General features: G+C 37.0%; 1 protein-coding gene across 2 annotated transcripts in view; it reads left to right on the plus strand.

The window, feature by feature from the left end:
• DLG2 (discs large MAGUK scaffold protein 2) overlaps positions 1-15,075 on the plus strand; it is a 597,632-nt gene that overhangs the window by 546,380 nt on the left and 36,177 nt on the right. For both annotated transcript variants that reach the window (XM_026034918.1, XM_026034917.1), the window contains one exon: positions 10,903-10,978. In XM_026034918.1, coding sequence (XP_025890703.1) covers positions 10,903-10,978 — 76 coding nt within the window. The remainder of the gene's footprint in view (positions 1-10,902; positions 10,979-15,075) is intronic.

Raw genomic sequence — 15,075 nt, forward strand, 5'->3', positions numbered from 1 at the left:
TAGAATTAATCTTTGGAGGGTCTCTTGTGTAGAAAACCAGGCTAAATTATATAATGATACTTTTTGGCTTCAAAATCTGTTAATTTAATCTCTGCCTGCCTAGAAACGGGGAGATGATCAATATTGGTTTTTTTTTCATATAAGTAAATGAAGGAACATTCCTCTATTTTCAAAGCTAAATCTGAATCCATATTCAGTGGTGATGGATTCATGCCAGCTCATGAAGAGAAAATAAACGTCTGACTCTTTCTCATTGTCTGTATTGTTTACTCTGCCTAGTCACACTGTAGAATCAGGCTSTAGCCTCCGGTAGTATCAGAGCTACCACGCAAGTCAGTATTAGCTTGTGCCCTTGTTGGTAGTTGCTATAGAAGGGTCAAGAATGGAAAGGGTARGAGGAAAATGAAATCTGTCAAACTACATTACATTTCCCTTTTACAGCAATGCTCCCATACTGAATATGAATGTTCTATTGCAATTTCAACTTTAGCATTAATATAAAAATAATCATGCCCCCCCCCCTTTTTTTTTTCACAAAGGGTAAACTGTATGTGTGATGTTTTATAGAGCATCCACTGGTGTTTCAAGGAGAGCTGACATAGGTGCGAATAGAGCTCATAAAACCTCTTGTCCTAAATCACATAAAATTAACTAAAGGCCTGCAAATGTTATTGGCAGGAGACTTGCAAGAACCTTATTTTCTGTAATCAGGACCATGTCTGAATAGCAATCACACCAGGATCTTTCAGCAAAAAGCCATTTTGTAGCTATATAATAGATAGAAATGAAACTACAATATAATTTTTAAGATGGAGAAAATGTGCCCATTAAAATACAGTTTCTAGATACTGAAAAATGRATTCTTTCCTAGCATTCATTGCTATGGCAAGCACTGCTATCATGAGATGATTGGATCACAAATGGGAAAAGAAGACAGATTGTTTAATTATTACAGAGGGATGTACATGCACAAAGCTTGCTCTTTCTCAAGGTGTAGTGCACACACTTAAAAGCCATAAAAATCTTTCAGACATAACAATATGTCTGTAAGGAAAARAAAGGCAAAGCCAGACAACCACCTAAGAGGTGGTACTATATCTTCGTCTAAAGTTTAATGACATACCTGCATGGTAGCATTTTCAAGAAGGACAGACATAGAGGCTCCCATTTCAAGGTCAGACATATGATATAGGCAGGGAAAAAGACATGAGTTGAGAAACACTGGGAGAAAAGGAAGAAAAAAAAAGAGAAGCAAGATGAAAATAGGTTGGCTGGAGTCTAAAAATAAAAAGGCTTGAATCTGTAAAGATGCAATAATAGTTACCATGCTCTCCACCTGTCATCCCACTTCTTCACTAGAAAATCTGAAAAGATCAGCATTGCTGTTTTGTCCGCATTAATGTAGTGATGATACCTGAGTTTGGGGAAGAAGTTTTGCTATTAGTTCAGAAAATGATTCCAATTATGCAATCTTATTTTGTCTAAGCAGTGAAAAGTGAGGATTACTCCAATATTGTGGATTGTAGTTGGTCCTCAGTGAGCCAAAGAAACTGATACACTCTTATCTGCATCTTCTGTGGTCGTTTACACCCCTGCAAGATGCAAACCAAGAACACTAAGATGAAGATGAGAAATGGCTGCATATGGGGCTGAGCAACAGAGAATTAAACTCACCACACTTTCCAGAGTTGAATATTTCAGAGCTGAATTTGCTCTGCAGATGTGTGTTATTGACCATCCAAGACTTGATGCCAAATAAAGTCAATTTGGGATTCATTTGACCAAATGCAGTCATTTGCAAAATGGAAACCTTTGTCTAAACTGATTGCTTGAAGCTACTCCGCACTTTTTTATCTGTTAGGTTTTTTATAGAACAACTTCTGTACACATTGCAGTATATGTAATGAGGCATATTTAAAATCTAGTATTAAGATATTCCTTGTAATAGAGCAGGAGGAAAAAAGGCATTTACAGCTTTCTGTTGGGCTGTGGCCTGTTCTACGAGCCCAGGTTCCTATGAGTTTGTAGGCTGAAGATTTTTTATATTTGTCTTATTCTTTTCAATCCCCCATTTAATTCTATTCATTTTCTTTAGGGATGTACATGTTTAATTTATACTTGGGCACCTTCCTTTTCTTAGRTATATGTACATGTGTGCATATGTATGTGCATATGTGCACATACAGTGGAACATCAATATTTTTTGCAATTTGGACAGTTGGCAGGGCATACAGATCCATGCATTAATGCAAGGGAGAATCTTTTGGCTCCCTGGCTTGCTYCCTAATCTCCAGTACAGCCACATTTAATATATAATCCCTATATTTTTCATAAGTGAAATCAATACAGAATAGCTCTGAAAGCCTGTGACCTCTTCCATTTATTCCAATATATGTACACACACACGCATACATGCATTTATGTATGTGTAAATATATATAATACACACACATGTATTTGTGTATTATATATTTTTTTCATAAATGAATATATATGAATACATGTATATACACAAAACAGTTTCTTTACAGCATTGTGTATGGCAACCCTTTTCCAAGTGTCTAGTTTTGCATTCTTTTTATATCTTTCTAGAGCAGAACCCTTCAAATAGTGTCATTTCAGGCTGAGTAGATATGATAAAATACTTATAATAAATCAAGATTCAATGCTCTTTGCATTGACATATGCGATATACCAGAAGAAATCATAATTTATAATTACAGGGGAGCTGTCACTTTTTATTGTCTCCAAGGTGTTGGATATGCTACCAGCGTATATTTGATTCAATAGAGTTTGAAAGGTATTGGTAACTAGATTTCAGTGTTGCCTCCCTACACTGAKAATTGTAAAGTCAAGTTTTAAGACTGAATTTGGCATGGAGACATTACGGTGAAATGTGGGTTGCTGAAGAAAGCATCATAAAGCAGTGAGAGTGGCTCCATATTTCCCAGCAATCTGTCTAGAACTACATAAAAGCTCAGTATCTTGCAGCCTTAAATTATCACAGCAGTTAAAGTATCATTTTTGCAATTAAAGACAAAATTTTATGTGTTTGTTGGTATTTGTTATCTGTGATTCTGGACCGTGGCACGGAGCAGCCAGCTGGGTGGAAGCCAGATATAAAGACATTATGATWTAATGTCATACTGATGTTGGCAACAGTAGGACTTTAGCATGAAAAGCTGCAAACTACTTCTGATTTAACAGCAAATAAATGTTATTCTCTAATACTAACAAATGCAGCACACATTTCTCTTGTTTCTGCACCAACCCACGTTATATCTAAGGTGAGAGCAGTGCATGGCTGTGATGTTGGGCAGAATGTCCCTGGTGCTGCAGCAGGTCGGCCTGCCCTCTACTGATGTCTCACACAGTCCATGGGGCTTATTCACACACTAGACACCACTGCTCACGCATAGAAATTGCTCCCCTCCTACCAAAAAAAGTTTTATTTTATAATAGTAACCAACTGAATAAGATTTACATTAGATTTTCAGATTTAGATTTATAGATTTAGATTTGCATTTTTTCATACACCATTTTTTTGATCACGAGAGCTTTTCCTTGCCTTATTATGTTTCCTCTTGTCTGGGTAAACAAAATGGACTCAACTTTCTGCAAAGGGCAGCAGCAGTAGCTGGAGAAATACACACAAGAATACACAGAAATACACACAAGAGTAAAGGTAGTTCAACCAAAGCTGTGAAACCAGTTTGCAGGAGATTCAGTGCATTAATATCCTAGAGAGATGATTTAATTCAGGAGCAAAGTGGTTTTAATTTGCTGTTGCATTTATTTTACCCCCTCCATTTTTTTTTTTTTTTGCTTTCACTTTACTTTTTGCTTTCACTTTACTGAGTCTCTGCATGTAGAAAAGCTCTTAGATTGCAAGCCCCATGCAATAGCAACCTTCCCCTTCAGTATTGCTTGTGGTGTGCGTGTATCTCAAGCTCAGCTTGGTCTGTGGGTCTGAATCTCATTTAGCAAAGGCTTGATTTCCTATATATTGCCCCAAAAGAGCCTTATCCTATATTCTCGACATTACACTTTTGCCTCCACTGTGGACACCAACAGTTTTGTCCCAAAACACTAAAATGCTTGTGCTAGTCTTAAATCTTTTAACATGTGCAGCCACAAAATGACTCACAGATTAGACATTATTCTAAGATTTCCATTTTTCGTGAAGTTTAAGTACATCTGACTGAAAAAGGTTACTCAACTTGTATCTCTGTTATTACAAGAGATGTTGCCTGTTGTTTTTGTCTTCAAATGCACAACTGTCTCCACAAAAAAAACATACATGACATTCCCCTTGCAGAGCGAAATGGAAGAAAAGAACATTAAAAATCAGGGAAAAAAATGTATTTCACAAACATTTTTCAGAACAAGGAGGAAGAGGTTTTCCCATTACAGAAATCCCTGTGAGCAAACAGCCAGCTTAAATTTGTTATTCTGCTCAGTTTAGCAGAAGGACATGTTTATCCACTCAGCTGACATACTTTTGATGATTCTCCTATAAATTGGCTACCTTTCTAAAAATGTCTTGAGACTCTAATCCTCAAGTGATGAAATTTCTTAACATGGCATAGTCATGTCGACTGTCTAAAATGTGTTACCTGATTGTACTTGCTAATCTAACAGTAAAGGATAAATACAGAATAAAATGGAAACGCATGTGTATTTGTATTCCTCTCCCTGTTCTCWTGCAATCATGGCAAACCTCTTTAAGGAAGAAATCCTGTGTCCTAGAACAGCACTGTCTGCTAGCTTCACTGAAAATACTTTCCAATCAGCCAACCATTTCCATTAGTCAAAATATATTGGTAGTTTTCATTATAAAATAAACTTTGCTTTCACAAAGGCCATAAAAAGTGTCAGTATTTGGGACTTAGAATGCGGGAAATTATTAAATTATTCCTAACAGCCTTTAGCTTTTAAGCAGAATAAGGTTGTTATCTCCCAATTTTATGAGAATTCATTTCCTAATGGCATTAGGTCTACCATTTTTATAAAATATTGAACAGGTGCTGAGCTGCCCTTTACAAGCAAGTTACTGGAGATGGAGAGCTGGAAGAGAGCTTGTTCTCTCCTATTTAATAATGCATATTCTGTTGTAAAAATACCACTTCAGGAATGTAATTTTTCTCAAAAATTGGAAATGGGCCTTTGCTTGTAAGATCAGACCTCACGTAAGCAAGGCTAAATAGTACAGAGGATGGAAGCAGTAAAGAAACTGTAATCTGAGTCCACATATTTGGGCCATAAATAATAGCACATTTTTCATCTTTCACTTGACAGACAGCAAAACAAATGTTCACATCTGGTTGAGATGTTCTTGGTTTCTTTTTGTCTGAAATGCACACAAAGAATTCAACGTCTCAATTTGAAAATCCCAGAGGCCTATTTTCAGTAGCAGTTTGGGCTCAGGAAAACAAAACAATTCAGATATGAGGGTGCCTTTACATGGTGCATCCCTGTAGTTCRCTCCTCTGAAGAGGACTTGGAAGAGGACTCCTCTGAGTAATGAAATCTCTGAACTTACTAGTGAGATAGCACTAGAGGCTGAGGAATATTTTAAATGCACCTCTTGCATCCTCTAGCCATACATGGAAAGAAGAGAATGAAACTTGATTCTTTTTTTAAGAGGGACCTTCTTTTTTTAAGAGGGACCATAATATATCTACTACCAGGAAAGGTTTCAGGGATGTGAAAACAGCAGAAAGAAGGCATTTCACTACACCCTGAACACACCAAATGACTGGATAAGTATGATTTTACATTATTATCCTGCTCCTAGGTCTTCCATATGAGACAGTAATTCCCATTGCATAAGGGGCTTAAGCAAATCAGAATTAAATTAATCAGAATTAAATCAGAATTATTGATTCCCTCATGAGTACAGAGACCCTGGAAACAAGTGTAGCCACATTAGTCTCAGTAATGCCACACTTTGCTCTTTTTATTCCTCTAGACTTTGACTCCTTTTTGGTTTAGTGAGATTTAAAGCTCTCTGTACCAGTGATGGAGGGGGTGAGGCAGCTCGGATATTTGTCACCTCAACTGATGCCTAAACTTGTTATGAATCAGCATCCTTCAAGAAGACCAAGTGTACAGAACATCTTCTGTCCTGGATCCTAGATGGTCTTAGATCATTGCAGTGCTTCTTCAGGCAGCTGTACTTGGAGGATGGGTAGGAAGCTGGGTGTGAAGTCCCCACCAGTGGTGCTAAACATTACTCTCTCCGCTTGTGACTCAGAGCTTTTCGTTTCCCAAGTCACGTYTGAGTATAGGATGTAGGTGTCTCTGAACATCTCTTGAAACCCCATTAAGTTTCAATGAGCCCCAAGCAAGTGAAATGGGACTTGAGCCATGAAGTAGTTTTGAGAACTGCATCTGTGCTTTCCTCCAGCCCTTGGGCACAGCTCTGATGAGCAGAGTTATAATTAGAAATGGCATGGGAGCAACAGTTATATTGGGCAAGTAAGGGCTGCAAATCTGTGCTTCTGCAAACTTGGCAGATGGGAACCCTCCACCTTARTTTAATTCTTTGCACAAGCCCTTGATAGACTGGCTTTGTGCAGCAGTGGTGAATGAAAAATTGACATGGTTTAAATTTCTTCCTTTAAAATCAGTTTCCTCAACTGATTGTTCAAAATACAGGGCAAGAGAGGATTATTCTACTATCTCCTAAGGCAATGTAAAGAATTTGCACTAGTATGCTATTTAGGTATTCACAATGTCAGATTCTGTAAATGCTGCTTTGTGCCAGAACTGCTCTTCTTTAGGGGGAAAAAAAGGCAGTCACTTTTTTTTTCAGAAGTATAGCACTTTGAGTATAGTATAGCACCAAACTAAAACTTCCAATTAATTCTRATTTTGTACATTTACAGACATTGTACAAGTACATTGAGATAACAAATCCTTAATTTCTTCACAGTCTTTTTTGGTACTCTAATTGGAGCTTTTCCTGTCATATCTTTTGTACTATCTGTGTAATCTTTAATGAATTTATCTACATAGTGTCACTGTGAAGTGTCTCACAACACCATTCCAGYTGCAATCCTGAACAATTTTTTCTTCTCTTAATTTCTGCAGTATTTGTGGGCGTTCAGCTATGAATGTAGATTCTTATCTTCATCTCTCTCTCTTTTTTTTTTACTCCTGACTTTTGAGGTCTTGATTTGTAAACTGAATATTCCTTTATATGAATACTTAGGATATGATTTCCTCTTCTAGAGTTGCTAGCTGTCCTGCACTGTCATGCCCCTGTTGCCTCTCCTTAAGGGTCTTGGACAAAGACTGTATCTCAGCCACTGCCTCAATATTGCCTTGCACAGTCCCCACCTTCACTATATTCTTCAGTGTATTAATTATAGAAAGCTTAATTATAGAAAGCTCCCTTAGCCAGGAGAGCTAAACCACAGCCTGGAGCCAAAAGGGATATACCTTTTGTTGGAGGGGAAGAAAAACTGCATAATGTATAGTCCATAAAGTCCTGCAGTTTTTCAAGTTTCAACATTTCATATTTCAAGACCTTGGGCCAACATATGATTGCAGCAGAGAATCTCAACCAAAACACTTAAAGAATTTATTAGAACATGGGCAAAAATATTTAGTTTTTCTGAACCATTCCCTACCAGCAAGCCTATTTTATTGACATTTTTRGAAGCAATACTAAGGTATCACCCTGAGATACATGAAATTTCAGTGTGGAAGTTTGCAGGTCAGGTAAACTATAAGTAACTAGGAAGAGGGTCTACTGTGGAAGGTGCAAGGGAAATTTTAATGGGAGGCAACACTGTGCTGTCCTTAACATAGTCCTAGATTATGAAATGTTTGCAGTATTCAGGAAATATTTTAAGCAGATATGAACACTGTCGTTCTGCGTTCCTGGAGAATTAATGACACTTAATGACATTATTTATATACTACTCAAGGCAAGAAAGAACATATCTGCAKCTCTGTATGCCTGCAATGCCTGTCGATAGCAATGAGTCCTTCAGGAGTGCTAAGGCAATTATGAGGAATTACATAAATAAGATACATTCCTCAGGGTTCGTTCCATCTTTCTCTATGCAGGGAATAAGAAATGAAGTTAAAAGCAGATGTTTTAAGAAGTTAGACAAAACTGGAATGAGTTCAAATGTTAACACAGATTAATAAGGAGAATGCTGTGTTCATTTGAGTTAATTATTTTCTCAGAAGGCATCCATCCTATTTAGGCAATTACACAGCCTCAAGTCTTTGTTTCTTACTGAATTTTCATGGGGATTCATCTGCTAGTTTAAGGCTGTTCATATGTTTTTAATAACATGGATTTAATTTGAAAGGTGCATTTGAGCTATTTCCATGTGAATATGCCATATTAACAGAGAAATGCATTTATTCTAAATTTAAACAGTAACTATAGTAACCARCATTCCCTCTGTTTCAGTAGGGACTCTATAAGCCCACTCAGACAGAAGGATACATGTTGTGTTAATTATTGTTCTATGAAAAGATTGGAGATTTATTTTAAAAAATAATTGTTGGAAGCTGTGTAGTCTCACTGTCCAGACTTAGGAACTAAGATATACAGGAATATTTATGTCATTTGCAAGAAACAGTGGAAGAGGGAATAAAGATCATATTTTGACCAATTTTGAGGATATTGTAAACCTCACTGATTTCCCAGCTATTTATTGTCAAATAAAAAATGCAATATTGAGCTCCTATAAACTGTCTTACCAAGATTCAATGTAGATTTCCTAGAGCAATTCATAAGCTTAGACAAATAGAACTGCAATTCCAATTATAGATGAATGATCAATCTTTTTTTGCTTGGATCAGCAAATTCTGTAGATGGTTTTGCAAAGGTAGCAAGTGTCATTTTTACAGTAAGGGCTATTTTAGTCAGAGTGAATAAGAAAATGAATAGTTTCCACCTTTCTTTCAATTTCCCRGTTTTCATTGGGTTTGTTTCTGTTACAGGGAGAGGTTACCTTTATCTAGACTGTTCTTGAATTCCCAGCAATGCATACTGCATTAAAAGGTTAAACCTATAATACATATAGTTCTTGTAATATAAATGAACGTTACAAGTGTAGTTGCAGGTATATAGTTTTCCCATAGGTAAAATTTCTAAAACATACATTTCAGCATGCTAAGAGATTTTGATTTTTACTCACATGTTTTAAAAATAATGTTTGTCTCTTGAACAATGGAAATTGTGCATGCATTATTTAGGGAAAAAAAAAGAAGAAAAAAAAGAACGGAAGTTTGAATTATTCAGTCTGATAAACATTGAATTTTCCGTATTTTTCTCTTTTTCCTCTCTACTAAGGGCAATAATTTGTCTTTCATAGATCTTTATCATAGGCACTTTTTCCTACTTTTACAATATGAAGGTCACAAGTCACAAGTTCCTATTCAAGTTTATTTTGCTGACTAAGCATTTTAACCATTTAAAAAGTGTACCAGGACTTTTTTTATTATTATTTGAATTTGCCTGGCATTGACTTGTGGCCAATGATTTTGCTATATATTTGCTAAAGAGATTTTTTTATATCTCAGGCTTTTTCCTCACTCTGAAGGTAAGAATATATATAATATATACTATATGTATAATATAACAAGTCTTTTCTCAATCTGTATTTATTGAAACCATGGAAATCAGGATCCAATCACTTTAAGGCTCTTCAGTGCAGCATTTCAGCTTTCTTTAAGATATATGGATGCCAGAACTGAACAGACTGAGCCAAGCTCCAGATCATTTCAGCCTTGTTCAGGATATGATATGATAGTCTTGACAAATGCACACTAGATTTGTCTGTATTTTATTGGACCTGAGGATGTGTTCCCAGACCTCACCTAATGCATCCACCTGCTAATAGATGTTCAGTCAATGTGACCACGCTGGAACTAGCCCAGAAAACCTCCACCACCAACCCCAGAATAGATGTGCACTTTGTAGCTATTGAGTCCTTTCCCATTTGGCCACACACTTTGTAGTTCAGACCAAGCTATATTTGTCTACAGAGCTCGCCCACTCCTATTAGCAATGAGGTTTCCAGTGAAATGAGCAGAAAAGCAAATTCTTCTCATTCTGCTTGCATGTGCAGGTTTCTTTAAAAAAAGAACACGAATCCAAGCCATAATGTGTGAGAGTGGCTRAAAATAGCTCTTCTGCCCCTGAGTATTTGTACTTCTCCTTAGAAATACTCTTTTCAGATGCTTAGTCTTTTAATAAAACAAAACCTCAAGCAAATTTTTCTGCACTTGAAAATTGTGTTCTTACAGATAGCATACCACCATCTTTCAGAAGAGAAATTTAAAATTCAGTTCTATATAAGGTTTTTAAAACAATAGCATTATTCATAAGTAAATTCAGAAAAACCTCCCAGTCATAACATTTTTAATATTAATTAATTTGCATTCATTTTCCAAAGTGAGCTGAGAGCAAACCCTCAGACATTGTAAACTCAGTACTGCAAAAGATTTAAGCAGTGGTCATGTGAAGAGGACTCTGCAAAGCTCGGGCATTTGCATGTTTGTGCATATTAATGCTCCTTTACAAGTTTGAGGGAATTTGGAAAGAAGCAAAAATTTTTGGACAGCTTTAGTCAGAGAAAGTCAATTGTACCTTARTATGTTTTTACCACATGAGTATTTGTGTTTGGAGGGAATGTAGATCTGTTMCTGTCAGAAAGCCAAAACTCCTGGAATATAGTCCCATATCTTGCCAGCAAATTTGTGCTTGGCTGAGTGAATGACTTGAAATCTCTTTCCAATTTGTAAAATTTGTGGCAATGCTCACTTGATGCATAGTARGTGACCAAAGGTCTTGGGAGATTACATATCAAATATATCATGCAGCAGACTGCTGTAATCAATGTGTGATTATTTGCATTTTCTTTTCCACAGAGTTGAACGAAAAGAGCGTGCCCGTTTGAAGACAGTGAAATTCAATGCAAAACCTGGTGTAATTGATGCAAAAGGGGTACGTAAATAATGAAACCTTCTCAAGTTACCAGGATTTCTCTATTCCTGAAGTGTAGTAGGCATGTATGTTTTATATTAGAGAAAATTTTGCAAGATAAGGAGTGTTTAGATTGTTGCAAACAAGTCCAGGAGTTCAGTAAACTATAAAAGAGAGTACTGTAAAATATTATCTAATGAATAATTAAATACTATTTTTGTAGTAATYTCATTGATGGTGCATTCCAATTGCACGACACTATGAAAGTAAAGGCCATTCTGCAAGAGCTGAAATTTTCATTGTCATTGGGAGAGAAGAAACAACTTTMAAAATCAAGGCATATGGATATTTTTTAATAGGGCAAGAGGTGTATGTTCCTTAGCTTCAAAAATTGCTTAATCTCAAATGAAAGGCTGAAAGCTAGAGAGTTCTAGATGTAAAATTTAAGCATGAGATTTTCTGCTCTGAAAGTTGTGACAGACATTGAGCACAGGGATGTTTCACAACAAGACTAATGGGGCACACAGCACAAAACATGCAGCATCCTTCCACCAAGGTGAACTGCACTCTGCATGGTAACAGCTCTTACCAGTCTGCAATATGGCTTTATGGTCAACAGCTTCAGATAGTCTTAGGTCTAATACCCTTATCCTTACCCTAATACCTTAGGTCTAATACCCTTATCTATCTGCCTGGCAAAAGTTGCAGCATGAAATGCCCACAGTCCTGGAGGCCGAGGCTTATTTTTCTGCTGAAGCCTTGTTCACATTTACAGCAGGAGTGAATACTAGACATTAGGTGAGCAGGGACTTAGTTTTGAGAGCTGTGCAGCTGACTTGCAAGGGAGTTGCAAGAGCAGGCTTCAGCGAGCACCTCTGGAGAAGAGCTTCCTTAGCAGAAAGTCCCATTTGGTTTCAGAGAGCTCARAGCATGTCCAAAGTCAATTGAAGTGAGGATGCAGCCGTAGATGTAGCTCCTGAGGTCCTCTGTCTAATCTGAAAACCTTGTCGGTCCTTGTCTTGTTGCCTTTCTGCAGGGGGAATAATARTATCCCCTCATCTGCGTGTGCAGGGGGGTTGGACTAGAGGACCTCTGAGGTCCCTTCCAACCTTAAGCATTCTGTGATTCTATGATTCTGTGATTCATCCCAATTTATCCTGTCYTTTCTCCCCAGGCTGTAATGGATTAGTGGGTCTAGAAATTCCTCTTGCAGTGTGTATGTGAGATTCCTAGCGTGATGGTTCCCAAACCTCTTTGTGTCGGCACAACAATATTTCAAACTTGCAAATAGCTCCTTTTTACTGCACAGCAGTCCCTGAGCTCAGTACAAGTGCAGAGTAACTGCACTGACTGACAAATTTTTCTCTGAATTTACAGTAGGCTCGCTGGAATTAGCATGGACTCTGTGTAGATCATTTCCATATGCAAATAACTTGATAGAAAATATATAATGAACTGCAGTGTGAAAGGATGATTTTATCCCATTGTATCTCCGCAAGAGACAAAGCTGTATTTTTTTGTTTTGAAAAGACCACTCTGCAATTCTTTAATTTTATCATTTCTTTGGGGGTTAATAAGCTTTGTAATGTCCATCAAATCTCTTCTCAAATATCTATTTCCTGTGTATAATCAAAGTTGCAGAGAAATAATTCATTCATATAATTAATGGTCTTTATTCAAGTAAGTCTGTCAAAAATTTAATTACCCCTTGATTCCCCTATTTGTTCTTCCATTTTTGTCACCAGTGCAAAATTAATCTTCCAGAGCTTCATAAATTGTTTGTTTCAGCAGTTAGGAAATTTTATAATTACAGACTGTTGTACCCTTTCAGAAACATACTTTCTATTGTTAGTAAGTGCTGAAATATTCTTTTCTTTACTTAAAAAAAAATCCCAAGTTTTAAAGACAGTGTGAAAAGATAATGTAGGCTTGTGTTTGAAAGAGCATAAAAGGAAAGCGTTCACATAGAAGACAAGGTGTTAGTGGACATGTATATGCATTAGTGTTTTAGCAATCAGCATTTTTATTTATTCCTTCAGTGTATAAGCTTGTGCAATAACAAATGTCTTACTATTTATAACTGAAAAAAAAAATCTGTTCAGATAAACATATTCAGATCTGCAATAAGCCCTAGAAAAGCTCTTCTATTTGAAATCAAGCTGAAATTCAGATAGTAATGAGCTTATGTGTGTCCATTCTGCCTTAGTGCTCATACATTCATGACTGTGTGAGCAAGAGAGRGATTTGCTTCTATCTTAATTAATTGAAAAGATGAAAATGAGAGAGTAGCATTTCATGTGTTGCTCTTAGATTTGGCCAGGAGATGTGAATGGAAAATAAGATATAATACAAGCCAACAGAATATAGGAAATGCTTTCTTGCATCAGTAAAAGCTACATCCTGTAGTGCTTTTACATGAATTGTCTTGCTGACCAAAATCTTTTGTTCAATTATAGAAGCAGTAGAGATTCATATAGAACATAGAAACTTAAAACCAAGCCACAGCAAATGTTTCTCTTTTTTTTTTTTTGAGCTATGTTTTGAACATAGAATCTGTCTATTTTTTTACAGATTTTAAAATATCTATGATATTTTTCTCAGTTTAAGCTTCAATTATAATTCCATATTCAAAGATAAGATACAAAGACACTGTTGCAGATGGTGTAACATGTTTCTAGCCGATCAGCTTCCTGTGTCTCACTAAAAAGGTACTTAAGAGTACTCAGAAAAGAAAAATTAAGGTAAGAGTCAGTATTTCCTAAGCCTTTGTCATCTCAGTTTGTGAAATCTATTGCTTTATAGAGAGTTGGTGGAAAATAGAGCAGACCTAAGAYACAGATCAGATGTTTATGTTGGAGGAACTTACGAAAATTATGTGAGCACAAACTTAACTAAATAACGTTTTATACTTTCTTGAACTCAAGATCATCATCAGATTTGTTTTGCTCCAGAAGGAGAAGAATATGTTAGTAGCTGTAAGCAAGGCAATATTTGCCAAAGAGGTAWACTGCACCCTTGATAATTCCACCTAACATAGGCTTCAAGATGTGCAGGTATAGCCTTCTCTAATCCTAAAACTCACATCTCTTAAGGGCTTTTCAGATTTGTACTGATTCAAAAAGAATCCCAAGCAATGATAAAGATGCTGCTGGAGCAAAGAGATTAGCTGATAATCTGTTTTTTTCTTAATCATTGTAATTACAGCCAGCTTTCGAGTGACAAAAGCAGCATCTTCTGGTAAAATCATATATTCTTTCCTACCTCTCTAACTGAAAATATTTTTATAGTAGATATTGCGACCCTTGGGCAGATCTCTAGCACTGCCTGGCTTGGTTTCCATCACTGATGGAGRTTCCCAGAGAAGTGCTGCACTGTCTTGAAGCATCATGTTTGGTAAATATTTATTATGAAGAATAGTACCTCACTCCATGCTTGGTTAGATGTTCCCCCCTCCAAAGGGTGGGACATGTTTATAGGGGATGTCCAACTGCCACAGAGAAGCAAAAGAAACGAGATAGGCAACAAAGGCACGTTTTGAGGAAACAACACAGCTTTGTTTGCGGAACCCCAGTGTCAGGCAGGTGCTGCAGGAGGATGTTGGCCGTGGAAAGACTCCTCAGCAGGCTGTCAGATGGGGAGGAGGTAGTTGTAGTTGCATTCCTGCTCCAGCACACGTCTGCTGAGGAAGGAGACTATGCCATCTTTCCAAAACCTCCTCCATCAGCTCTGCTGCTTGCCCGTGCAAGCTCGTGGCTGGGACCGGCACCGTATTGCTCCATCAATAACCATTACTCGTTTCTATTGAGTTAGCTTGTGGTCCACAGTTCCCTTCATATTCCAGTCAGATTTGTGCTCAGTCTGTCCCTTCAGGCCTCTAAATGCATTTATTATGACAGTCAGAAACTTGATAACATTTAATAATATTTCCTATGAGCAGATCCTGTTTGCAGATCCCACAGCTCTGCCTGGAGTGTAAGGTCATCATCTCACYTTATTGTCATTTTAGCAGCATTGAGGCATGAATGGAAAATGCTCAACTTCACGGAGATAGCACATTTTGTATTGCAGTGCAAATAAAACCCTCTTYTTACTCAGTGCACCTTTTCTCCAAATGTAAA

Source organism: Nothoprocta perdicaria, unplaced genomic scaffold, assembly GCF_003342845.1.
Source record: "Nothoprocta perdicaria isolate Ctin4 unplaced genomic scaffold, notPer1 scaffold_152, whole genome shotgun sequence".
Lineage (NCBI taxonomy): Eukaryota > Metazoa > Chordata > Aves > Tinamiformes > Tinamidae > Nothoprocta > Nothoprocta perdicaria.